General features: G+C 42.2%; 1 protein-coding gene and 1 pseudogene across 1 annotated transcript; one reads left to right on the top strand and one right to left on the bottom strand.

Moving 5' to 3' along the window:
- On the top strand, positions 1-26044 carry CABYR (calcium binding tyrosine phosphorylation regulated). The gene is made up of 4 exons (XM_068672829.1): positions 1-240; positions 20528-21835; positions 21917-21970; positions 25038-26044. The coding sequence occupies exons 2-4, from the start codon at positions 21700-21702 to the stop codon at positions 26042-26044; spliced, it is 1197 nt and encodes a 398-aa protein (XP_068528930.1). The 5' UTR covers positions 1-240; positions 20528-21699.
- Positions 6562-7558, bottom strand: LOC137851810 (neuropeptides B/W receptor type 1-like; annotated as a pseudogene).
- Positions 26045-26967: the final 923 nt, after the last annotated feature.

The following is a 26967-nucleotide window of genomic DNA, read 5'->3' as shown; positions in this document are numbered from 1 at the left end:
TTCTCCAGGGGAGTTTGAGGATCAAGTTACCTAGGGCACCTTTCTAGTGTCATGGTGAAATGGACTCAGTATTCCCCAGCAGGCTGCTTTTCCTTCATGTTTTTTTTACTCTCTCTGTGGAAGAATTTTAGAGACTATGAGCTAGTTACCTTGGTGGTGCCTTCTCAGGACAGTAAAATCCTGGTGGTCAGACTTCACTGGGAAGTAACTTGGAAGTAACTCAAGTTCAGAAGCTGGCAGGTAAGCGTTCCTGGGTTCTGCCGTTGTTTATTGTTGAGGAGTTGGAGTACTTCCTTCACCTTGTATGTTTTCAGTGAGACTGAAAAGAGAGGGAGGGGGGAGGATGAGTGAATGGCTGTGTGGTGCTTATTTGTCAGCTGGGTTAAGCCACAACTTCCATGTTATGTTTGGATAAGCAGTTAGATAAGTATGGAACCCTTGGAAGAAAGATTACTGCACTCTTTTGAATGTTTTCCTTTTAATCCTGCAATACACCTTAAAGTATTATTATAGAGAGATTTTATTTTATGTTTTTCAATAACTGGTCAAGGTGCTCCCTAAAGATGACAACTACCTGCCCTCTTGTTTTATATGAGATTTTCAGCTTTATTTGTCCAAAGATCCTACAACACATTGCATTACCAGAAGTGAAAAAATGATCTATCACTTTAGCTTTTAGTAATACCTGGGTAGCTCTATCTCATCACAGAACAAATGCCAAACTAAGGCTCATCAAATATGAAGACAATATCTTCTATAGGTACCTAATATAAGGAACATGAAAGTTTTATATAGCCTATTGCTGCTGTGTCACTATGCCAACCAGAAATTAGTCCTGTCACTTCTTTAGTTGAAGATCACTTTTATAACACAGACTCGGTGGACTGGGGCATAAAAGCCCGCATGTAATTTTTCAGATTCAGTTTAAAGGTGAATTGAATGCAGACTTTAGAAAAGGCATACTTTTTTGAGGGAAGCAGAAACCTAGATATTCATTACATTATCTATGGGAATTGTAGGAAAATCTTAGGTAGTAATAAGTTAGGAAAAACAGATTGCATTGATGGTTATTCATGTATTAAAAGTATTAAAAACTGTATCCATTGTGTTACTTACAGCTCTCCAAAATTTTGCTAGGTGCCAGGTAAACACTCTGCTCCTTAACAGAAATTTTTTTTCTTAATATGCACATTAAAAAAAAAAAAAGATTTGAGGCATGTTTTCTTTAAAGAAAATAACATTTTTTTTCTTTAAGAATTTGCGAGTTCTTCTTGAAATGCTGTTATCTTACTGATCTGCCAGGAGTCTGCATTGTGAAATTGAATTTGGAAGCAGTAAGGAGTTATAATCTAGATTTAACCTAAACTAATTCTATTTCAGCAGACTTTGTTTAGCCATTCAAACACTCTCTATTGAAAAGTACTAACATCCAGAATTTCTCAAATGTGTTTGGATATCAGTCATGTGGATGGGGACATCACATCACAACATTGTATTTGAGCGTAGTAAGATCTGCTCTGCAGGTGTTCCACCCTGGTTCAATAAGCAGCTTTTACAGCATTTATTCCCTGACTTGCCTGAACTAAGATGTGTTCAAGGGTAAAATTGCATTTACCAGCCAGATCTGCCCATATCATTTAAAATAGACCCAGGCTTATCGAAAGTTTGATCACTTTCCTGCAGTCATGTGGAACAGCCCAGGCATTTCCCTGAATACAGCGAGCTGAATCCGAAGCACATGTACTCTCCTCCTTCAGCCTGCTGTGTGTTCATGTTGCTTTATATATAATTTATATTTTAAAAAAATGTGTTTTGCTGTTTCCCTGAAGACTGGCTAATTTCTATTAGTGTGGGCATATCCCACTTGGAAGTGTGGGCATATGCTCTTGGAAGCATTTTTGTTTTTAAATCTGGTTTAGGAAAAGAGCAATGTCTTCTCAGTGAAGAATCAGTGCCATCTAGAGGCTGAGAGCTGGAAGGAGAATCAGTGCAAAAACCACTAAATACAGCCTGGGGATACACAGTAGGAGCTAGGGACAGGAAAAACGGAAATAATGGGAAAATCTAGCAGATGAAAATAGTGGGAAGCACAGTACGGTGACAAACAAATCCTTGCCCAGATACAAGCTCGGGCCATGGTTTGAGTAATGAGAGGGAGGAAAGGTGGTCTCTGTCAGCCAACACTGCCTTTGTTTTGTGAAATCAGCTTCGTGTGAGTCAGACTCCTGAAAAACAGTCTACCCACGGGGCAGATTTACTGGGAGTGAGAATGTACAGGAGGAAATGGCCCCTCAGCTACGTCCAAACATTATGCTCCTTGGCATTTAAAAGTGCTATACATTTAATGAGCATGCTTACAAAACCACTGAGCAGTTCTGGGCTCACACCTTTAGAAAACTATGACCTAAGAACTATGTTCTTTACCTATATTTTTAAGCCTCTCCTTAAAGCCGTTCTAATATCCTGCTTCTATTATGCATGCGAGTAAAAAATAAGGAAAAGAGCTTCCATAGAAAATGCTTGATCTGTGTCAGGAGAGATAGCAACTCGAGTTCCCATGCAGCAGGTTTCTGAATAACTTGTCTTTGAGCCCCCTCTGGTGGTGTAGGGTTTTGTAAGCAGGTAGAGGTTCTGTAAGTAGTCGTGGAGCCTCAAATAACATATTCGTAACATAATGAATATGGAAGAAGATAGGAAAAAATGCAAATCCATAACACTTGCACAGAGGCTTTTTTCTTCTTATTTTTTTTTATTACATATCGAAAGAGAAGGAAATTGGTTTTCTGTCACTCAAGAGACTAATGCCAAATCATCTTTAGTTATAATCATGTTTTATGGTTAGAAGTAGCAAAATTGTACAGCTTTCTCTATTAACTACTATGAAACTATTTGAAAGAGGATAGGAAAGGAGAGGAATGCAGACCATTGGACTGGGCTGGTCTGCCATGAGCTGTTCTTTCTGCACTTACTGGTAATAGACAGAGTCCAGGGTCTTCCTTCTCTGGATCCGGACACAGGGAGTATTGTACTCTGACATTGTGTGATTCTTTGATGTTGTACACTCCCTCTTTCTACTGACTGCTGATGCTTCTCCTGGCTTCAGGGCAGCTTTATGCTCTGGGACAAATAATTGGAGAGAATCGATCACTAAAATGCATAGGCACAGAATTTATTGGATGGAAAATGTAGAGATGGCAGAGCAGATGTATGTTTTGAGAGCTGCTTTGGCCATCCAGTGATGCAGTGCATCTGGATATGAAAAATAGCATAGTGTGGTGTATCCCTTCCCTTATGCCAGCTTTCAGGGGAAAAGATGATGCAAATCTCCACATGGAGGAAAAAATTTCCTGACCTGAATGAGAAACCTGCCAAAACCTCTGGTGTCAGGGCAGTGTGTTGGAGGAGCCCAAAAGAGCTCAGGAAATGCTGGCTACCACTAACTGCTATAGGTTTGGGGTAGTCAGCTGAGAAATTTGTTAAAGCCTTTTTGCACCTTTGTGATTTCTTGTGGACAACAGTCAGTACCTCAGAAACACTATTGGTTTAATCCTTAATCAAAAGGTGCTCACAAGACAAGTACAGTCAGAAGGATCTGGCTGAGTGCCTGCAAATCAGGTCCCTACCCATGAATGGTGCATGTGGGTTTGGTGATGGGGCTGTTGGCAGAGCTCCGTGTGTCAGACCCAGTGCTGCAGGTTTGCTATCCTTTGTGCTTCTGCTGTATTAGAGGCTCAGCCCCTTCTGGGTCCCTGATCCAAGCAGAGCAAATTTTATATTGGCTGTACTCTTTCTCTGCTTTTTCTCCTGAAAGTCTGTATTTATTACCTGCAGTATCCACAGCAGGTCACACAGAAAACTTGTGCTGTGATTGTGATAAATTGATTTATTTTTTAGCTTACTCATTTTCATTAATACATCTTTACAGCAACTATAGTGTCTCAAGATGTGACGCCACTGAATGTCCTTATAGCTTGTTAAACATAGGCTGAACAGGAGGATAAATCCCTCCTCTAGGAAGGAAGTATAGAGATTTACGGGAGTGCAAGTTTTGCTTAGATATTATCCTCTACTGCTTCTGAGGGAGTCAAAGTTTCTCTTTTAAAGAGCACCAAGTTGCCCTTGCTGACCAGCAGAGATGAAGATCTAACCTCTCCCTATCTTGCTAGGTTTGGTCATGTTTGTACCAAGAATGTTGTTTCCTATACTAAAAGGTGGAACAAGAGAAGAAAAATATGTATTGTTTGTTTTAATGCTGAAGTTTCTCCAGGCAGAGAAGGCCTTACTGAGCTTTCAGCATTTTCCATGCTGTTCAGTCTCACCTTTCTCTTATTAGTAGCTGTCAAACTGCAGTACCTGAAGCAGGGTAAGGACAGGATCCAGTCCCACCTTGCAGACGTGTCATGTACACTGAAGACAGCCCAGCCAAGTGTGGGGAAGTCCTGCCCCACGGGAATTTGAGCTGAGCACCCTCATCACAGCTGAGCTGTTGTTGAGTCTTAGCCATCTCTGCAATTAGATGCTGTGGGAAAACTCTGGGCATTTGGGCAAACACTGAAGTCTTCTTCATATAGTCATCCTACTATGAAGAACAGGTATGGTGGGACTTCAGAATGAGAAGGAAGATATGGAAGGGTAGTGTTTAACATAGGTGGTGATGTTTGTATTTTATTTCACATTGTTTCAGATCTAAAAAAGACTAGCAGTACAAGACAAAGAGAAATTTAGTAAAATATGGCACTTGCCATATTTCCCCAATGGGCAACAGGAATTGAAGACAAAGAATTTTCTCTTACAGCATGCCTTTCCTCATACATAGTATATTATCTTTCTTTAAAGAAACATTGATGTAGTGTAAAAGTTTGTTTTATTTTTTTTAAATCTTGAAATGGATTATATTGCTCAGGAACACAATATTTTGAGATTCAAAACTAGATAAAAATGAAATACAAATCAGATTGCCCTTATAACCTATGGTTATCATCAATTGAGCATCTCAGAGATACATCTGGTATATAGCTAGAGATCAGGTTTTGCAGAAGTACTCTATAGAACTACTCAAATGTCAGTAATATTTCTAAGATAAAGACAAGTCCCAGTAGGTGATAAGACAAATGATGCAGCAGCATCAGTATCAGGAGCAATGCTCAAATCTGTGTTACTTTTCAAGGTGATTGTTTGTTTTTTTTAAAAAAAAAACAAAACAGTATTTGACTTTCATTCTTGATATCCAGGGAAGGATACCAATGAAAACACAGTAATCTCGGAAAAAATCTCTTGTCCTTTAATGCTGTTTAGTTTCAGAACTGTATGCAGAATTTACAGAAGTAATGTTGCACATCTGATGACTTAAAGATACAGGAGAGGTGATGTGTGTATTGACTAGCAGCCTAAATGGGGACCTACCTTGCAACTTGGCCTGTGCAGAGTAAAATATCAGAAAGTGCATCAGACAGGAACGTGAAACCTTTCTGCACAGCAAGTGACTGACCAAAGAGAAATGTAAGTACAACGTAAAAGCCTAGCTGAAACAACAGGCAGCTGGTGGGAAAAGCTAATTTTTTCTTTCAAGAAGCAAGATGAAGTGAGGGACACTAGTTCCTACAGCATGCTTTTGTACATGTGTAGAAATGAGTCCTCAATGCTTTTTGGACTTGCTCTTACAAAGGACAGCTTCTGTGACTGATGCAAGTCAGTCACATGCTACCCACTGACTTTAGTGAAGCAGAATTAGACATCATTGTCCTGCAAAGTAATCCTTCCATTTCCACTACAGCTTGGATGGGTGTTGAAATTAGCACCAGCTGCCTCACAGAACATTAGTGACTCACACAGAGAAATGATTTAACCATTAACACAGCTATATGATGCTATAATGTATTGGGGTTTGTATAACTGCAACACCAAATTGTGCTAAACCCACTGATATTTTATTCACCAGTGAGGTACTGGTCTTCCTTTAAGCCAAGCTGAGTCCTTCTTGCCTGTTCTCAGGGATTTTGACTACTTTTGAATAGTCTGCGACACAAAATGAGCTCAACGCCTTGGTTTGCTCCTTACCTGGTGCCTTGGTATATTGCCTATCCTTTCGATCTGTGCCTTTTTCAATATTGTTAAGTTTGTGAGACTTTTGGCAAGCAGTTTCTACAGATATGAAGGAGGCTGAGGAATCATTAAGCAAGAGACCCAACAACACACCTTTATTTGGCTTTACAAATCTCCATTAACAGAGACAATCATGTGGTATGAGCTCACGAAGCAGTACCCTGTTAAATGGAAAAGGAATCTGCTGCAGCTCTGTGAGCTACAGCCCTAGGACATAAAGCACGTTAGAGAGAAGAACGAAAAAGCATTAGTGAAAGAGATGGAGAGCAATGCTGAGGCAATGGGCACAGGAGAGTTAAGAATGACCCATCTGTCCCCAGTTTGTGTTTGAGTAGTGAGACAACCTGAGGCACTGTGGACCATCACACAGTAGATGGAGCATAAGCAGCCTCTGAGCTCCTGAGTCACCCAGGAGGAGCAGATGACAGTGCAAGGACGTGAGAGGGAATGGTGTTGGCTCTATGAGGTGTTTCTGCAGTCCATCAGTTTGCAAAAGCTCCTCTAGAAACTGTCATCTAGAAAGGCATACAGGAAAGGGTTCTAGCAGCTGTTAGTATAACTCAAGCTAGCGATGAAGTAGGAAATCCCAATGATCAGAGGAGTTTGTGGGATGTCTATGGTGAGGGCCACCACTGTGCTAAGGTGATAGGGTGTCCAGCAGAACAGGCACACAGCCAGGGTGACAGCCACCATCGGTGTCACTTTCTTTTTGGCTTTGTCCAGGGCTTTGGCACTGCTGTGGAGACGCACTCATCTCAATCTGCACAACATGATGGTGTAGAGGATGCAGATGGTGGATACTGGGATAGCAAAGCCTAAGATAAGGGTGTAGATCCGACTGCCTTTCCACCACATGCTCTCAGGGTGGGGGGAACATAAAGACACACTGGGAGCACCCCTGCTCCTTGTGTATCTTAGCAAATACAATGAAGGGCAGGATGATAACTGTGACGAAGGACCAGATGCAGAGGCTCACGATCTTGACCGCTTGGTAGGTGCGGTAAGACATCTTCCTGGGCTTGGTGGTGGCTACCACAACAAGGTAATGGTCAAGGCTCATGATGGTAAGGAAGTAGATGCTGGAGAAGTTGTTGTACTGGTCTATTGAGATGATGAGCTTGCACATGAACTCTCCAAAGGGCCACTGCAGGAGCAAGTAGTCAGCAATGTTGATGGGCAGCACCAAGGTAAAGAGCTCGTCAGCAATGGCTAAGTTGAGGATAAAGATGTTGGTGACTGTCTTTATCTTTGGGGCTTTGAGGATTACATAGATGACAGCAGTGTTACCTGTCAGCCCCACAGCACAGGTGATGGAGTAGATGACAGGCACTGTGATGTAGAAGCTGGAGCTCAGCAGGGGAGGGGGCATGTTCAGCCCCTCATCCCCTCTCCCTGTGCAGTCTTTGTGCCCAGGCGCACATGAGGAATTGAGCTCTGGAAGTGAGGAGTTTTCCATGGCCACAGCGGAGGGGCCAGGCCCACTGGTGGTGAAGAGGACTTGGAAGAGGGGGGAAAGGCATGGATTCTGGTTATTCTCAAGTTTGTCTCCTCCAGAGCATCCAACCACCAATGTCCTCCTTTCAGCTGCCATGTGCCTGCTGCCAGCGGGGCCCTGCTGGGAGCAGCAAGATATCACCACAGGCTCAGCTGAGGCTCCTATGGTCCCCTCACAGCAGGAATGGTCCCCACCAGCTGCTCTTGCCCACCACCAGTGCTGGTGGGATCCATGGGGTTGACAGGACTGGAGATGGGAGCAGGGGGAGAGGGAATAGCTCACAGCCCCACACTCCCCTAAGGTGACCACTGAACTAACTCCACGTGGGGACTCCCCAGCCCCCCCCATGTCCCTTACCAAGCTCATGGCAGCTCACCAAGCCTTGAGCCTGAGGCAGGGTCCAGTGCCTTTAGGATGCTTGGGGATGAGAGAGGGAAGAAGAACTGCATCCGAGCTGCAGACAGCATCTGCTTGGTACACTGACTCTGGGAGCATGGCATCCACCACCAGGTCCCCAGGGGGGTCTGTGGAGATGTGTGGGGGCAACACGTAGCTGTCAGGTGGCATGGCACATAGCACCCTGAAACACACCGCCAAGCCAAAGCAAGGTGAGCCAACAGGAGTTATATCTCTGCACTTCCCCTCCTTCACCCTGGGATAATGACAGACCTGAATATAATCCCGTGGGAGGCAGTCTTTTGTAGAGGGTAATTCCAAGCTCCTAATTTACCTTTTTTTTAAAAAAAAAAAAAGCATGTGGAGACTATCTGGCTTCAGTTTTATTGGTTTTGCTTCAAATCCATGGGCTTGTAGTACATTTGATAACACTTTGTGTCTCTTAAATCAGAAGTGAAAACAATGTTTTTCATAGTGTTATCAGCACTACTGGCTACAGATATTAAGCTGTTAATAATGTAATGCATGCTTCCTTTTGCAAGTAATCTGGCAAAACTCTTCAATACCTCTGAGTTCACACCACAGAGTGAGAGAGAAACTCAGTTCTTTGCTCTGACTGTCCCACATCCTGCTGCACGATTAGCTATGTTACCAGGATTTCACAAATACGAAAATTGAAGCAAAGGAATTAATTAGTAAATGTATTAAAAAGTAACCAGAGAAAATTAGTTTTTCTTCATTGTGGTTATGTGTCTGTCTTTTTTAATTATATATTACTGGTAGCTACAAAATATAGCAAATGATACTTCACGGTACATCAATGAAGGATCTGTGATTCTTGGCTTCCTTTACATTTGCGAAGAAAAGGTGTTCCCACCCTTATGTGTTCCCATAAGAATGATGTAAAAACTATGTTGCAGATTAACCATGGTGTTTTGATCCCTTTTCTGCATACTTTATTTTTCTGGCTTGTGAAAGTATAAACTTACCTTTACTACGAAGTTTCCTAAAAGCTAGCACCTGAGTCAGATTTTGCCAGCTCAAAGGCATAGGCACAGTTGTGTAAAGTGTATATAGCTTGGAAAACTTTACATAATAATTGCATTATTAATGTTGAGTATGGTCAAAACTCCAGTTGAACATCTTTTTTTAGTCTTTAATTTCCAGTGATGTAGTGTGGATCATAACACAAGCCCTTTCTTTCCCTTTTTATCTACCTAAATAATCCCAATTGCAAAATGCAAATTTAATCATGGGTAAACTGATTCACTTATTTTTCACTATTCACACACTTCTCTGGAGAAGCTTCTTGACCCTCCTGTGTTATTTCAGAACTGTTTTGTTTTTCTTCAGAAATACTGCTGAAATAGCAATTCTTACTGAAGTCTACTAAAACTTTTCTTAATAGTTCAGCTCTGTTTTTAGATCAGCCATAGCAGAGTTCAAACAAAACAGAACACAAATGCTGAGTAACATCATAATAGCACCAACACAAGGTCTATGATACACTTTTTGGTACTCTAGACAGGCAGAAATTTTTCTTTGTAGAAATGTTTTTGGAGGATGTCAGCCACGGTGTGTGCTTATTGCAGTGTGTGCTTATAAAAGGTAGCTTAAGTAAATAAAATCTGTGTCTCTACTTGTGGTGACTGGAGGAGACCCTTGATGACTACAAGAGACATGTCATACTCTCCTGCAGAAAAAGGAAGGGAGACAGTCCAGGGAACTACAGACTGGTCAGTCTTACCTCAGGCCCTGGAAGGATTACTGAGAAAATCCTCCTGAAAGACATTTCCAGAAATATGAAGAATCAGAGTATTTCAGAGCAACCAGCATAGATTCAACATAGGCAAGTCACGCTTGACCAGCCTGGTTGCCTTCTGTGTTTCTGTCATGAGATGACTGATTCCATGGATGAGAATAGTGGGTGTTGTTTACTCACCTAATTTTAGCACAGCCTGTGGCAGTCTCCCGTGGGCACAGTGGATAGGTGGGTTCAAACAGTAGAAGTCAGGAATTCAACATGTAATTGGTGGTCAGTTATTAGTAACAAAGTCCAATGGAGTGCCATAGTGAGGAGGCTGGAGCACATTACAGAGGAAGGGATATTGAGAGAACTGGATTTGGGGGTGTAGTGGAGTCACTGTCCCTGGGGGTGTTTAAGCTAAGCTTAGGGACATGGTTTAGTGGGTAATATTGGTGGTTGGGGGATGGTTGGACCAGATGATCTCTGAGGTCTTTTCCAACCTTAATGTTTCAGTGATTCTTTCTTTTTCTTAGAGATGAGAAGGCTTGGGTGGCAGTAGAATCTAATTGCTGTTTTCAGCATCTCAACTTGGGTTATAAAGTTGCAGCCAGTTTACGTGGCAAGGTTTTGCTAGCAGGGAGAGCTGCAGGGGTGGCCTCTGAGCAGAGCCCAGCAGCTGCCCCATGTAAGATCGGGGTCAGTTTCAGCTGGCTCCAAAGGGGGCTGCCACTGTCCAGAGCCAAGCCAATGTTGTTTGTGCCTGTGTGAGACCATATTAAAGAAAAGGGAAAGAAAAACCTGCTGCTGCGCTGCAGCTGGGAGAGCAAGGAGTGCGAAGCAGTCCTGCAGCCCCCAAGGTCAGTGCAGCAGGAGGTGCTCCAGGCAGGCAGCAGCAGTTCCCATGCAGCCTGTGGAGAGGCCCCTGGTGGAGCAGGCTGTCCCCCTGCAGCCCATGGGTCCCACATGGAGCAGATCTCCATGCTACAGCACATGGAGGAGCCCCCGGTGGAGCAGGTGGATGTGGCCTGGAGGAGGCTGTGGCCCATGGAGAGCCCCCGCAGGAGCAGGCCCTGGGCCAGAGCTGCAGCCCATGGAGAGGAGCCCCAGCAGGAGCAGGGGGCCTGGGGGGAGCTGCTGCCCAGCCGTGGGGGACCCATGCTGGAGCAGTTTGCTCCTGGGGGATGGACCCCATGGGACGGAGCTGTGTGGGAGCAGTGCTTGAAGAGCTGCTGCCTGTGGGCAGCCCCCGCAGGCTCAGTTTTTATGAGACCTGTTCTATAATAGAATTCTTATGGTGACTGATACAGTCTCAGTGTTTTTCTCTTGTATAACTCTTTCCATGTTGTTGAAATAATGTCAAGAGTTAAATATGTGTGAAGGAAATCTTTAAGAATTAAATATAGAGAAAAAAAGTTCATTTTATATTTTATGTATTTTTTTTTAAAGAGAAACCCAACACTTAATTGTATTTTAACATTCTTTGACTTGGACTGATGGAGCACAGTGATTAAGTAGCAATGCATAAAAATATATTTAATTTCCTAGGAAACATACTGCAAATTTTTGTCTATCCCACATATAAAATCTTTCAAGGTTATTTCTGTATTTACTAGCAAAGCTTGTTATATATTTTGACAACTAAAAAGGAGAACATAACTGTCTCAGACTTTATCAGTGTGCTGGGTCTTGTCACTTCGCTTATTAGTCTAAATAAACAAATGAAACATGATTATTTTACTAAGTGGAATACAAAAAAAGAGGGGAAAAAAAAGAAAGCAAAGCTAACCAGCATTGAAGCTGTTGTAGAGATGTATATTATTACATTTCACAGGGAGTAGCAGTTTTAGGAATCAAAATAGGTATTAGACTTTTTATTTATTTTTTTCCTGTAAGAGGACCATTGATAGTATAGTACAGTGTTAATTTAATATAGATTAAAAATTCTCTTTTATATTGGCAAATAATATGGGAGTTTTGCAAATGATTGAGACAAACTCAGAAAACCAATATTCATTTAGAAAACGGAACCACCTTCTCTCTTTACTTTAGGAGTTCATCAGTTTGTGAGTTGTATTAATATAACTGCATGATACAGGCAGGTATGCCAAACATTTATGCTCCTGCTTATTATAAGGGCTTTCTTCACTTCAAAATTAACTGAAATTGTAAAAATTTACTGTTTATGCATTGGTCCCGTACAAGTCTTTCAGTGTTTCTTTTGTTAGTAAATAACCATGTGGACCAACTATGACATAAAGAATAATTAGTGTGTACGTTTATTATGCATTAGAACTGAACAGTCTAAAGGATTACAACATATAAATTTTTGTAATAAATTATCTTCACAAATTAATCTTCTTTCTATTTTAGAATGGCTTTCCATAGCATCTCTGTACGCATAACCATGCTATCTCAGTCTGTATGCATGTACAAAATTTTGACTGATATGAGACAGGAAAAGAGGTCATAGAGATTTAGATAAAAGGGTGGTCTTGAGTGGGGGAAAAATCTGAACTGTTGTTGATTCATGGAAACATTGCTAGTTGTTTGTTTATGTTATTCTGTGGGAGAGAAGCTGCATTGACAGGGTGTTTTTGAATGTTGCACTGACAAGGAGAGCTGCTGTCAGACGTTGTTTATGATGCAGACAGGAGCTATCTGCTAGTCAGATACTTATTCTTATTTCTACTTCATTTATTTGTTAATCCAGACAGTTGCTTTGAAGTTTTTTTCTTTATTATCCCCTGTAATTTGATGTCCACTGGCCACCTAAAGAATTTTCTGTGTAATAAAGGTGAGAGTTGAAGATAGCTAGTGGAAGATAATTTTATCCTAACTTTTCTGCCTTTTATGGGTATAGCCGTCTCTAGCACAAGCTCTTTCTAAGAAACTGTTATTTTGAGGAAGCTGTTTCGGTTGCTCCTGGTTTAGCAATTAGCCTAGGGAAATGGGTTAATTGCACCAATCAGTACTGGAGAGTCAATTGTGAAGACAGGAAAAGCAGGTTAAAGCCGTTCTCTCTTTATTCATATTCTCTGCTTTAAAATAAAGAAGCACTTTACAATCTCCAAACAAGGACTCATGAATTTAGGTAAGTTACCTTCCCTGTTTAAGGTGACTCGCAGATGAGGGAGTGTAGCATAAGCTTAATGGTATGAGCTAGTATTTAAACACTTCTCAGATTAGTCCACTTAAATATATTCTGTGCTCTGATATGTGGTTAAAGGTAAGCTCAAAGAGAGGCTGCAGTAGTTTTAGTACTAGTAGCTTTAGCTAGCAGTACAAGCTTGCTCCTTGCTTGATACGTTGCAAAGATGCACCACAAACTTGTCTTCAGTTTTGAAAACTGTAGTTCTTAAGGGCTGAGATCTGCCAACCATTTATGGCCTCCAAGAATGTTCCTTGCTCTGTAACAGGCATGTTGCTGTCAGAGTTGCATCATCTGGAAGTACAGTACAACTTATTGTGCATGAGTTTTTCATAATGCTTGTGTTATGGTGTCTACACCCAGCCCCTTCCTTTTTGCAGTATCATTGCCAGGGTCAAATGTGAAGCTGTCTCTCCCCAGAAAGGCCCCCTAACTCTAGCAACAACTCTGTTCTGTGGAAAATGTCTTTCTTTCTGACTCTTCCTCTGTATGTACCAAGGTACCCAAAGTACTTCAGTGACATTGTTTAATCCCCTACTTGGTGATTTGGAAGTTGAGAGTAAAGAGCCTCATAATGTTTTGCTTTTAGAAACATTTTTTTCTTTATCCTAAAGAGTAATGAAAAGGATTAAAATTGTAGCCATGGTGATAAGATGGTGTTACAAGCTTGTGAATAAGCAGCTACTTGGTCAGTGTCAAATGGAGTGTTCCACTGAGAGAGACTACAAAAACCTTCTTATTGCTGCATTACTCATAACTATTAAAACCACTAGGCCAAGTTTATGTTCTAGTATACTTTTACGTGATATTTCTTAATTTGGAGAAACTTATTCATAAATGCAATTCGCTCATTGCCCATTCAACACTTGTATCCGGCTTTTACTTGCATACTGTTATGCTTCACATCTGCCTGATGACAGAAGCAATGGATTAAATAACTTTACTGTGATTTAAACGAGCGAAAGTGAAGGGAGTCCCTATTCTTGCTCAGTAGTGTGACTAACAGAGTAAATCTTGAAAATTAAATACCCATCCCTTGACTAAATCTCACTCTTCACTAAAGAGCTTTTAATGTCTGGGACTCCAAATATCTCTACAAAACTACTACAGAAAATAAAAACTTTTCATTGGCTTGAATATTTTTCCATTCTAAGAAATACTCTTCTTATCTCAGGACAGTGTTTTGAGTCAAACATTTTAACCAGCACAAACTAAGAATAGGGGCCACCAAGTTATCTCCCCTTTCTGGAAGGTTAGAGGAAAAAAAAAAATAATTAACTGCATGAAGACTTTATATAGTGCTACCCCCCATTACTTTTCTCCCTGATAATACAGACATGCTATCTTTTGTGGAGTCTGTTGCCCAGTCTGCAGCCATAAATACCTTTTATTTACGTGAAAGTGTGGGAACCCTTCATTTCAGTAGAACTGTGCTGAAGAACACCATGGCTCTACATCTGCCTTGTTTTGAAACCTGCCTGTTGCCAGATCAAGAGAAGAGAAATGCATGTTTGCAAAAGGTGTGTATTAAAGAAAAAAAAAGGTAAAACTTCTCACTTTTAACATAAGTGTATTTCTTCTATTGTCTTTTTCTTTTCCCCACACAGAACTTACACTCTAAATGTGAGAGTAACTCATTGCTTGTTTCACAACCTTAAGTATACAACCTTTACAAGACACCTTCCTGTATCATGTCTGTCCTGTCATGCAAAGGGAGTGAGAATAAAACAGATACTGACAGCAGCATCGGTCTTTACAAGAAAAGTGTACAAAAATGAATAGAATGTACCCTGCCACCTTGTAAACTTGCTAGAAGCAGGATGATGTGATTGACTACTTCTGGTGTTGTGCACAAGGAGGCTCTGAGGTAGAGCAATTTGTACACATCACTTTATGGAGCATGCAGCTGTGTTTCTGAGAACTTTGTTGTGCAACTGTGTGACTCCTTTTCTGATGATATAGCTGGTAAAGCCCCCCAGCCTCTGAATGCTTCTACTTAGCCACTGAGAGAACCAGTAAGTTTCTTGTTGGGGCCTTATTTAGGCAATAGATAAATTAATAGTGATAAACACAGAACAAAGAAAAACTTCCTTTGCCTAATTTTAGATATTGATGATCTTTCAATTTGTTTGCTTTTACAGCAGTGTCTGTTATGGAGAGAACTAGTTGGGCTGCTGTTCCTGAGTTTGCCCACAGACCTGAGACCTCAGTCTCAATCTGCAATTCTAAATTATATGTATCTATAGAAAAACACTCCTCTTCTTGTTTAAATGCAAACCTGTAGTGGAGAAAAATACCATATTAATAATAATTCAGAAGTATTTTCAATATAATGCTCTTTTACTTTTTTTGCATGGATCTGTATACAGTCAGATGCCCTTCTCTTTGTGCCCTCCTCCACACATAAAATCTGAATTTTCTTCATGTGCTCCAGAAACTGCATTTATACTCTTTTTGCATCTGTCTGCTTCCTTCTCAAGGTAGCAAGTGTCCTTGTGTTTGTACTTGGACTTCTCTTCAATCTGAGGTCTCAGGGAAAAGTAGAAGTCACGTCATTGACTGGAGGAAGGAAGGGGGAATTAATCCTGGCTAGGTGTTGTGATATCTGGGGCATTTCAAAATAAAGAAATCCCAGTCTGACTCTTTGGGCCTGATGATGAATAGAAGCTTCCTGCAGAAAAACAAATTGAAATCAAACTCGGGGAGCTGGGCAGAATAGCAAATTCCATGTACTGGATATAATGATGAAGCCACACGGTATGTAGCTTTCTCTTTTCGTTACAATGATTGTCAGACCCAAGTTATCAGGCTGGAAGAAACAAGTTTTCCTGCTGAGCCCTTCATACTCTTCCCTTCCCTCCAGTTTTTTATTTCTTACCCCTCATTGAAGTATTTAAATGAAATATGCCCAAGATTTTTAAGTATGTGAATCATCAACATCTGGCACTTGGTGAAGAAAATCGTTTTGTTCCCTCTCCAGAGGCAAAGCCAATCATCTGTTCTGGGGCCTGGCCAGCTCTAGCCTTGGGGCTGCTGCTTAGCCTTCATCTCACATAGCCACGATGTGTTTGTCACCATGTTCAGGTTACTAAAAACATGCCTAGCATGAGGAGCACTGTCAGCAAACATATGCTGTTCAAATTGTAACAAAGCAAGAAGAACGTGCTTGTGTACTTCTAGGCTAAGGCACTGCTTATTTTCCAACAGAAGAGAAAATTCTTCCCCCCCCCTTTTTTTTTTTCTTTTAAATCAAGAAACTCAACCTCAGCTGCTGAAAATAATCCAGGGATTTATTCTGTGGAAAATAAATGTATAGGTAGACAGGAATGGAAAAGACTAGGAGCAAGCAGGACTAAGATGATAAATTATCACGTAATCTGACTTTCAGTGAGTAGACCTTGAAAGGACATCTACTATAAGGTCTTTTACAAGGTGAAGTAAATGAAGATGGAGAAGATGGAAGATGTAACTTCTGCAAAAGTAAAATAAGAACATAAACAGGGAGGGAAACCATGCTGCTTTTCTATATACATACATATATATATACACACACATTTCCTGTTATTTACTGCCTAGATTCTGGTTCCTGGAAGATTTCTTATCTTTGTCTTTATGCAAGCTGAATTACAAAGACTTACTGCTACTTTACATGGAAAACAAAAATTCTTAACACTTCATGCTAACTTTGAGTTCAGTGCAACACAAATAACAAGCACAAGCCCCAGTGTTTCACACTTTGCTTCTGCATAAGCAGCTTATGGCCTGTTTCCAAGAGCATTTCTGAAGTTATGGGATTACCTCTTTTGTGGTTGAAATGCCAATGATTCCTTGCCAATGGAAATTTTTCAGTGCTTCCTGACTCCGATTGCTTCTGTTGTCTGCCTGTGGCTATCTGCCTCCAGCCAGGTAGACATAAGCTTAATTTCTGTAGCAAGCCACTCCATAGCTAGGGCCAGGTTACTTTTCACCATTTCGATCAACTCTAGGTCTAAGCTAAAGATAGAAGCTGACTGTTTCTCCTCAGTTTACCACATATTCAAGAGCACTTTCATTCCTAGCTGCTGAAGCCTAGACAAGTGCAACCTTTTTTACATGGTCTTTAGGCATAGTCTGTATAGTATACATTATTTTCAACACGCCCTTGTTCTCATCACAGGTGCACATAGAGCAGTATGGTTGGTGATGGACTTACATGCCTAAACTGCCAGCTGCACTAATGTGGTTTGGCAGTACTTCTGTCCCCTGTGTCCCATGATGTAACCTGTCCTCAATTTTTGTTTCCTCTTTTGTTTGTTTAGAGATAATGAATGTAATGAAGAGCACCTACTCAATTCAACTTTAAAGTTTTTTTTTTTTTTTTTTAGGAGGAAAGGATACAATTTTCAGGGCAGAAGGGTGAGGTTTTTGTTAATTATGAAAGATAAAATAACATTAAAGAGCCAAAATAGTAGATTTGGAGCATTAGTGCTTTCTCAGAGGACCTGCCTCAGTGTCCCAGGAGATAAATCAGTCAACCTAGGCAGTACAGCAACGAGTCTAGCAACCTGTATGTTGCTCTCTCTAAAGGTAGCACTTTCTACAGGATGAGGAAAGAGAGTTCAAGCACTTCCTGGTATAACCATGGTGGTACTAACACAGAGGGTGCTTTACAGAAGAGCCTTTTTTCTTTTATTTTTTTCCCCTGAGAAACTCTTAACACCTTCAGCTCAATCTGAATAGCACCAGGCAGCCAGGAATTCTCCTGAAATGAATAGCCCACTACTGACAAGCACAGAATTACTTTAAACTTGTTCCCAGGACCTGTGATACTGCCGGGCAGTATAAAGAAGCAAAAAAGCCAAGCTCCTGGCCAAGATTTTGAAAAATGGATTCAGAATTAACTGTTCGGACTTCGGCAGAATGAAGCATCATCTTTTTCTGCCTCGTTTTAAATACTGCCTACTGGTTCACTAATTTGTTTTGGTAGGCCAAATAGTTCCGCCAGTAACCTCTTTTTTTTAACTCAGTGTGAATGTTCCCCAACACATCCATGTACATGTCCATGCGCATCAACCATTTTTCCCAATCAATTCCCTGGCATGGCTCACGACTGATCAGGGAACATTTCTGGTGGCAGTGCTCCTCATACCACCATGATTTAGAGGCATGATTTAACATTAGAGGTACAGACTAACTGTTCATGCCTACTGCCCTCAATGTCTAAAAAATAATTTTAAAATCCAGATGACAGATAATTTTCCTCACGCAGACACAGATTTTACACACTGCCTCAAAATAGGCATTTTATTTTAGTGCTTAGGTTGTAAAAAGTCAGACAGGTAGGAGTAGCATACCTGGTCAGAGGCCCTCACTTTCTTTTGAGCCATATTATGCCTAGAGACAGGGAGAGACACCATAGTGTTAAAAAGCCCCATGCTGTAGTTCTGACTGGTGGAGAGCATATCCAGTGCAGGAGCCAAGAGCCTCCCATCACCTGCTGTTTCCTCCACAACATCACTGCTGCTGCTGTTCCATACCAGAAAAACAAAAACCAAAACTTTGCATGGAGCAAAGTTCTACCTTAATGTCCAGATAAAGCCAGGAAGGAAAATGAGGAATGTGTTCAATTTGGGTGCAGCTGGGGAATTACTTCTATAACAAATTAGCTTTTGAATGAGGAAAAAGGAGTTAATGGAGTTTTCTCTATTCTATTACCATGTATTTTTTCCAGAGTCAAGATTTTCATTTCTCAAGGAATCTTCATAGAGAATTGCTATTTAATATGTCCACTGGAGCATCAAATGTACACATAGAAGCAGATGAAAATCTTTATTTTTTTTTTTACAATTTTTGCTAGATTCACTATGAAAAGACATCTGTTCTATAAGAATTATCAGCTGCTACACATTTTCTATGTTTGAATTTGCCAGCTGCAGGATGAGCAAGCCAGTGAATAACCATTTTATTGTCTGTGTGTCCTCACTACACCTATAAATTGTAGCTCCTTAGGGAATGTGTGAAGGTGAGGAGACAAAAATTGTGGTTTAGCTAATTTGCATGCAAAGAACTGACTAATGTCCATGGCTTTAGCAGGGCATGGATGACCAGGTGAAAATATTCTTAAGCATCAACAGCTGGGCAAGTACGCGATTTTTTTTTCATCTTTCAACAAAAGCAGATCCCCCTGCATAATCTGGTAGTGATTAAGTACAACATAAACTCTTCTAAAGGACCCTGATAACAAATTAGCATATACTTGAGAAGCATAAAGTCATCCACAGCTGAAAAAATATTAATGAGCACTGAACAGTAGTATGTCTCCACAAAAGAAGATATTAAAAAATGGAGTAATAGTTTGCTTTTTGGAGCTTAGTCCTACCAAACTGCATTAATTCAAAGCTCTTTGACAAACTTAACCCAAATCAATTTTTTTCTTTCTTAACTATCCTTAAATTTGCCAGGCTTTAAAAATAAGTTCTAGGATGGATGTATACAGTCCTTAGGCAAGGAGAATGAGGAAGTGGTCTTTCATACTTATGGGACTGCTGTCTAGTATTTAAACCTAACTGTTTTCCCATCTCTTGGTTTTGATGGAGTAATACTATAAAGCACAGCAAGCCAGGGTTTGAGAAGTAAAACCATAATGATATATTAACCTTTGCTTATATTATAGTAACATTTCATTTGAGATGGAACTGTTAATGCTGTGATTTCTCTGGAGATGAATGACAACCCCTGTGGCAAGCCCGGAGACTGGGTCAGAGAAATGAACTGTAGCAGTGCAAGTTGCCCCTGTAGGTACGGTGAAAAAATGGTTTAGAGAATCAGATTGTTTAGAATGCAGAGAAACTCCTGCTAAGACTAAGCATGGAGAAGACGAGGCTGGGCCATCAGAGGAAGACTAGGGTTTCTGGGAAGTATAAATATGCAGGTGGTGCGTGTGAAAAATACAAGTCCTGTTCTACCCATTTGGCGGAAAGAAATTCCAAGTTAAAAAAAAAAAAAAATTATCTTTTTTAGACTGTCTTTAATGAAAAGTTAATAATCGAACTGTAGTGTTTTGTTTTGTTTTGTTTTCTCAGAAACAAGTGTTCTGTGGGACCTTGAGTCACTGAACTTCTGTCTGGTAACTAGTCTCTTTCTCATGTAAGATTTTAACCTTGTATGGAAGCTATTACTTATGCAGATGGGGCATAAGACGGCAGGACAAGGTCATTATCTTCAGTTAAGCAGACTGCTCTTAGGCTGACAGGCCCTTCAGTTATGGGCCAAAGGGCGATGTGTTTTAGCAAAGCAGCTTGTACAGTTCTCATCATGGATTTAGTCTAGGTGGTTTCCAAAACTGGCATTCAAGTTCTGGTGCAGTGGATTAGTTCCCAGAGAAATTTTTTTCCTATAAGCTCCTGTGTTGTGCTCTTCTTAAGTTTCAGACAGATGTTGTTAGTGGCTGAAGCTTTCTAAATATTTACGGACAGTTACGCTTCTGTTCAGTGACCTCTAATTACTTTCTGTTTTATGATATCTGTATCTAAACAGCTTAAAAGCTTTTGATGTGCAGTTTCACAGGCCTAGAATTTTGAAAAATTTCCAAAGAAGGATATTTATAAGGTGTCTTTTGATCTGCATTCATTGAGATGTTCACATGACATTCTGCACGCAGGTACGTTTAGTGTGCTTATGAAGTCCTCTTGCTTCCATATGCTCTCCATACTGAAATCTAGACTTCAGGTTATTCTGACTCCATAAGTAATACATTTAATAGTCCTCACATGCATTCTCAAAGTATGTCCTATTCTGTGACATATTATACAAAAGCTATTCTTCCTAATTTTGTAAGTCTTAACATATTGATATTTAACTTTGATTTTATTTATATTTTTTTTTAACATCATGGCCTGTATTGTCACTCTCCAGAAGTGATGAGGGATGTATGTGGGATTTTTCTTAGTGAGAAATTGTTTTCTAAGGATTCTTTTATGGAAGAAGCATTTCGTGGTGTTTAACACTAACATAGTTTTCAGTGAAAGAACTCGAAAGTGGTACAATACTCTGTTAATTTTGAATAAACTCTTATGAATATAGTGTTACTTACTACTAAAGGAAGCCATTGTAGATCACCTACACACTTCAGCAGCAAGGACGCTTGAATCTTAGATCGCCTGTGCCCCTGGAAACCCCTGCAGGTTGTTGCAGCGTCGCAGATGCCTGGCAGCAGGTAGGTGGGTGATGATTCCTCGTCATCGATGGAGAAGGATCGGAACTGACCAGCGTGGGGATCCACGGGATCTGCCGGTGACGGTGACGTGAGGGCCGTGGCGCAGGAGAACTGTGATGTCATGGCCCCAGGGAGGTTCCACCCAGGGAGCCCCAGCCTCGGTGGGGAGGCTGCGACAGGAGGGGGCCCTTGAGCAAGCAAGTACCTGGGCTGGGGGCACAGGGAGCGGGGCATGTCCCACGAATGTCCCAGGCTGAGACGTAGATGCCTCCTGTGTCTCATCACGGGGGCGTTTGGGTTTGGCCTGCCCTAAGGGGATGTGTGTTGGCACAGTTTTAAATGACCACGATGGTTTCCTTGCTGTAGGGTCAGACCGTGCTGCCCAAAGGGCCATGCAGTAGGGGGGTGAATGATTTGGATGCTGCACATGGTAACTGCCCCCGTTACATTTAAGGAGCGTTGGGGAGGTGTTGGAGAGGGGCTGTTGGTGGTGTGGCACGAGATGAGGCACTGCAGTCCCGTTGGACACCTCACGCTGGGATGGGGTAGAAGATGCTCAACTTACCCATCTCCTCGTTGCAGATGAGAACCTGTAAGGCACCTTCCAACAGGAGAAGATGACCGAACTATCTGTTCCAGAGAGCCTTCACACCTTACTCGAGGGTGTGACCGCAGCAGTCATAAAAAACAAACCAGTAGACACTGCAGAGTTTGTAGCTCTCTATTTCCAAGACTTCATTGCCTTTCATAGAGGTTTGTTCCTACCAATCCTTATCTGAAAAGGACGAGCTGTTCGGGTGTTAACTACAGTTTAATTTGTGCTTCTATTTTCAGAGAATCTAAATTTGAACTTAGAGGAAGTGGTGAAAAAATTTCATTTCAAGTACGGTAAGATGATTGTTGCTTATTCTTTTTGAAATATTTTGAGACCATGTTCCAACATAAACAGATGCAAGCAGTTTTCACTTCCTGTGGGCTACATCCTATCTGTATGCAGCCCTGTGAAAGAGGCACACAGGCTCTGTGCTATTGAAGAGGTGGACATCTTCAGAAAGCACTTCCTTCATTCAGTGTGGGAAGAGCTAGTCCCCTGGGGTGCTCTGCTTTGTGCTCAAGCATAGGAGACAGCTAGGGTACTTTGGGGCATTTTAAGATATTGAAGTAGGATTTATCACATGCTAAGTAGATAGCGACTTTACAAATTATACCTATTCTTTGCAAATAGATACTGTTTGTTTATAAAATAGTAATAATAATAATAATTCTGCATGTTGCTGATTCCTTTGGGAAGTGCTGGGCATTCTCAGCTGCTCCCTGGGTTTGGCTGTAAGGGCTGGAGTAGATGGTGCCACCTGGAGGGTTGTGTGGGAGCGGTGATGGGTGCATTTTCTAGCCTGCAGCCTGTTGGTATCCATCCTGCTGGGTTGGGTCTCTGTTGTCTGCTTACCAAAAATACCAGCGTGTTCAAATATCCCATCACTTGGGGCTATGGGACAGACAGGCTCTTTAGGGATCCTGGGCAGAATGAGAATGCTTCTAAGTTGTAGCTGTGATTAAAGCTTTATTATTTCACAGAATGTTGTAATTAGCCTAGCACTGGATTTTTCTAATCGGAATCACCGTAGCACAGAATTTTATAAGTAGCATGGCTTATGGTTACTTACCGCTTGTTCTGAGCACCTGGAGCCTCTGCAGATTGGGTCAAATCTTAATACATAGTGTGCAATGCAACAATGATAATTGAGGCTCAAAATGCACTTAAAGGAGTACGAGTCACTCGCTCAGTACTTGGAGGAAACAGTCAGTAGTGGGAGCATTCCTCACCATCGGGGGGGTTCATTGGTTTTGCTGTCCAGCAGCAGTTCTGGTCCAAGCCTTACTTAGGACTTGCAGCTGCATGATTTTCTAGGCAGTGCTCTGTGTGCTGTTACGCTTCCCTGTTCGGTGACGGGCCCATCACGATGCTGGCAGGGAGGGGAAAGTTGGCCCAGTGTCCAGGGCCTTGAAGATAGGTGAGGAGGGAAGATGTCTGCCTGGTACCCAGGACCTTCAAGGCTGGGGATGATGGGGAGAAGGGCTGGGTTGATACATGACCAGCTTGCTTACATGTAATGGTTGTTTGCCTTCTAAAATGGCATTAGTTTTGCTAACTGTATTACCAGTAATCAGGGGATACGGTTCGTTATCCCCATTGCTGAGAGTCCACCTTAGCTAGCTTCTGAGTAACCCTGCAACTAGCCAGCACTGGAGACAGTCTTGGTCTATAGATTGAGAGTTATGCATCGAGGAAATTACAGCAGTGATGAGATGTCTCAGCTATGAACAGAAAGTGCTATTATCTTGTTCCTAGCTTAGGATGTCCCCTAAAACAAAACTTAGAATCACTGACTTCAGAAGTAGTTTTCTTGTAAAAATGTCTGGTGGAGATTGCAGTGTGACTTAAAATATCAGTGAAAGCTGAATTTTGGTGCATTTGCAAATGTTGCATTAATTGTATCACACAGCTGTTTTTGCATAATGTCACATGAAAAAAAAAATTGTCTGAATACCTGTCAGTGATTCGCTTATGTGACTGTACACTGACCCCAACATCATCACCACACTCCAATACTCTTCACTCAGAGGGTGGTGAGGCCCTGGCACAGGCTGCCCAGAGAAGCTGTGGATGCCCCATCCTTGGAGGTGTTCAAGACCAGGATGGATGGGGTCTTGGGTCAACCTGGTGTGGTGGGAGGTGTCCCTGCCCATGGCAGGGGGCTGGAACGAGGCGATCCTTGAGGTCCCTTCCACCCCAAGCCATTCTGTGCATCCAAGCCAGCCTTGCCCTTCGTCCCTTATAGAGCGCTTAGTCCCTCTCTTCCCCTGTTGTCTGCTCCCTACCACGTAGTCATCTAACATCCCTAGTGTAATGCAAGGCATGATCAGAGAAATTCTGTAACAAGCTCAAGCAAGGTTTCCTCTGGAGTTTCCCTCTATGTTGTGAGCATAGTTTTGGGCCTGTTTGTGTGCAAGCAGGTAGCTAGTTAGCTTCTGTATCTGCAGGGGAGCCTGTCTTTTCTGTAGCGCTCTGATACCAAGAGTGGGGCTGTGTTGGCTTGGGGACAGCAGAATAATGTTTTGAGAGAGGATTTCTCAGTCATTCTTTGAGTCGTTTCATTTCTGACCTCATCCAGTCATGACTTTAGGAAACAGCTCAATGCTAAGCTGTGATGACACGTCAAAGATTCACTGATTTTTCTACTCTGTGCTCCATCTGCAGCTGTACCAGTCTTACACATTGGCTAATGCTCACCGAACATGCCAGCCAACAGATCTTGCTCATGTTGTTAATCAGTGTTGAGGGGTTTATGAACCAGGCGGTGGAACACTCTTTTGATCCCATGAGTACTCTCATGTGTTCCTCCCTAGATAGTTAATCGCTCAGCTGTTTTTCACTCTGTATCTAAAATCTGTTCATGGCTTAGCTTCCTCATTTCGGTATGTGTTAAGTCAAGCAATCAAGATTCTTCAGGAAATTCAAATGTCACTGTCTGTGCATCTAAAAGAATTTGTGTGGATCCAAAGTGTTCTCAGGCATTGCAAAGGTGAACTGTAGCCTTCTAGCTGGCTTATTTAATATGCTTAACATTAAAAATCTATTTTTTTCTCTTTTTTTTTTTTTTTTAGTGGTGTTTGTGGACAGTAGATGAGAATGTAGCCATCGCTGTAGGATCAGGAATACAGTTAAGGATTCCTTGCTTCTGAAGTTGTGCTACTGCCTTCTGAAATTTCTTTCCTCTTACTGATAGCCAAGCAACCTCCCCCCCCCCAAAAAAAAAAAATTACACATCTCTGCAGCCTAGGAAGCCTCATAATTATGCAGTACAACATCTAATTGGGTTGACACTGAAATCACTCTTTGTTAAAATGGAAACATTTGCTAATCTATTGCCATTATGTGCTTTTTACTTTGCAGAAAATCCAACTGGGGAACTAGAAAGGAAGGCATCAGACCACAGAGACATTTCAATTTCTAGTGAGCCCCAGAAGAAGGAAGTTTCTACTGATACAGAGGAAGATCAACTTCTTGAAGACATCGTTATCGAGTGTAGCTCCAAAGTAATTCAGTGCCCGTCAGCTGCCAGCTCTGTTGCAGAAAACAAACCCTCCACTGGACCTGACGGAGCTTCATCCCCTGAGGGCCCTGAACTTGCTTATGTGCCTGCCGATCCCGAGCAGCTCGCTACCCATATCCTAGGTAATACAGATTCTGCTTATTCTGTGAGGGATGTGGCAACCAGCGTGCAGACTCTTAATGAAGACTCTCAAGCCTCAGAGACTTCGTTTACACTAGTAGACGATGATGAAGAAGACGATGCTGCTGCCTTGGCAGCTGGGGCTTCTGTCGAGGCTGTTAGGTCACAACCAGGAGTGCAGTGTTACTCCCCCGTGGCTGGAGAACCAGGGCCCTCAGACAGCCAGGCTGATGTCTCAGCAAATGATGCAGAACAAGTTTCATCATCCCTTTTGCAGGAAGACCCTTTTCCTCCACCACCACCACCACCACCATCACTTTCTTCCCAATGGCAGTTGCAGGTTGCACCTCCCGGCAGCGCAGCTGAGGCTATCTCAACTGCTGAGGGTTGGGATAAGCCGACGGTGGATGCAGAGGTTCCACCTTTCACAGAGCAGTTCCCAGAGAAAATAATCATTCCCTTTATAGAACAAACAGCTTATCTGTTAAAGATCGATGTAGGCCAGGTCTCATGTGCTAAGACCTTAGGTCCACCTGCTGCTGCTGCAGTGTGCCAGCCTGAGGGAGTGGAATCCACAGCACACATGGAGTCAGCTGAGCAAGTTTATGTCATGTCAGGTAAGAAAGGTCCTTGTGTCATCTTCCTGTTCCAGCGGCCAGCCCTACTAACTTCATCAGTGGTTATTGAATGGAAAACCACCTACATCAGCGCAGCGGAGTGGCAGTGACTTTTCAGAAGCTACTGTACCAGCACTGCTTGGCCACAGCGCATGTTAGATCTCTGCGATCTGTTCCAAGAAGTGTGGCTAGCTCTGGGCAGGACTGCTGCTTTCCTGTGGACAAATGCAGATGAGAGCAAAGGGAAGGTAGCCCTTGATCCCAAACGGTCTTGCTCAAAACAAGCCATACTTGCTGAAGCAGGTAGGAGAGGCCTAAGATGTGCCCTGTGGCTGAAGATGTGACTGGTAAGAGCGCCTCTTCTTCAAAGATCTCACTTTCCAGCATTGATGTATGAGGTTTTCCATTTAAAAACAAATGGTGGTGGTTGCCTGTGCTGTCTTGGTGAAACTGGTGAGTTTCTGCAGCTGCGCTGGGTGGGCTGAGCACTGGTCATCAGTTCTGCAAACATGAAGAGAGCTGGTGCTCTGTTTCTTGGTGAAGCCCTCATCACCATCGCTTCCATGTGGTGATAAGTGCCTGGCTCATCCCTTGCCCAGCTGGAAAAACCCTCCAGGGTGGAGCCCCCCTGCCCCAGGTCTCTCAGGTTCTGCAGAATCTGTCCAAGCCTTATCCCAGGTGCTAGGAGAAGTAATACAGTTGTGAGGTCTCAGCAAAGCATGGTGTAGAGGAGAGCTGAACTTGAGCAGATCTCTAAATTAACGATGTTGCCTCTTAAGACATGGTTTTGGGAGAGTTTGGCAAGCCTTAGTTTCGGAAGTGCTGGTCAAATGGCTGAGTTCTCAAATGCTCACTCAGGAGAGCCTCTGACCATGAGCAGTTCCACTTCCCTAGGCTGCAGGTGTCCGTCAGCTGTGTTTCAAACTGCACCTGCTATCCCAGCTCTCTTCTCCACCATGCTTGCTTTTACGAAGCGTAGGTCTGTTTGTCTTAAACGTAAGGACTTAGACTGTGACTGGAATTCACTGCTCCT

The sequence above is a fragment of the Anas acuta genome, chromosome 2 (genome assembly GCF_963932015.1).
Source record: "Anas acuta chromosome 2, bAnaAcu1.1, whole genome shotgun sequence".
Taxonomy (NCBI): Eukaryota; Metazoa; Chordata; class Aves; order Anseriformes; family Anatidae; genus Anas; species Anas acuta.
This window is presented reverse-complemented; position numbering and strand designations above follow the sequence as displayed.

Coding starts and splice junctions, on each gene's coding strand:
- CABYR (XM_068672829.1), top strand. CDS start 21,700: ATGACCGAACTATCTGTTCCAGAGAGCCTTCACACCTTACTCGAGGGT. Junction 21,836..21,916: donor CTTCATTGCCTTTCATAGAG/GTTTGTTCCTAC, acceptor TTCTATTTTCAG/AGAATCTAAATTTGAACTTA. Junction 21,971..25,037: donor AAAATTTCATTTCAAGTACG/GTAAGATGATTG, acceptor TTTACTTTGCAG/AAAATCCAACTGGGGAACTA.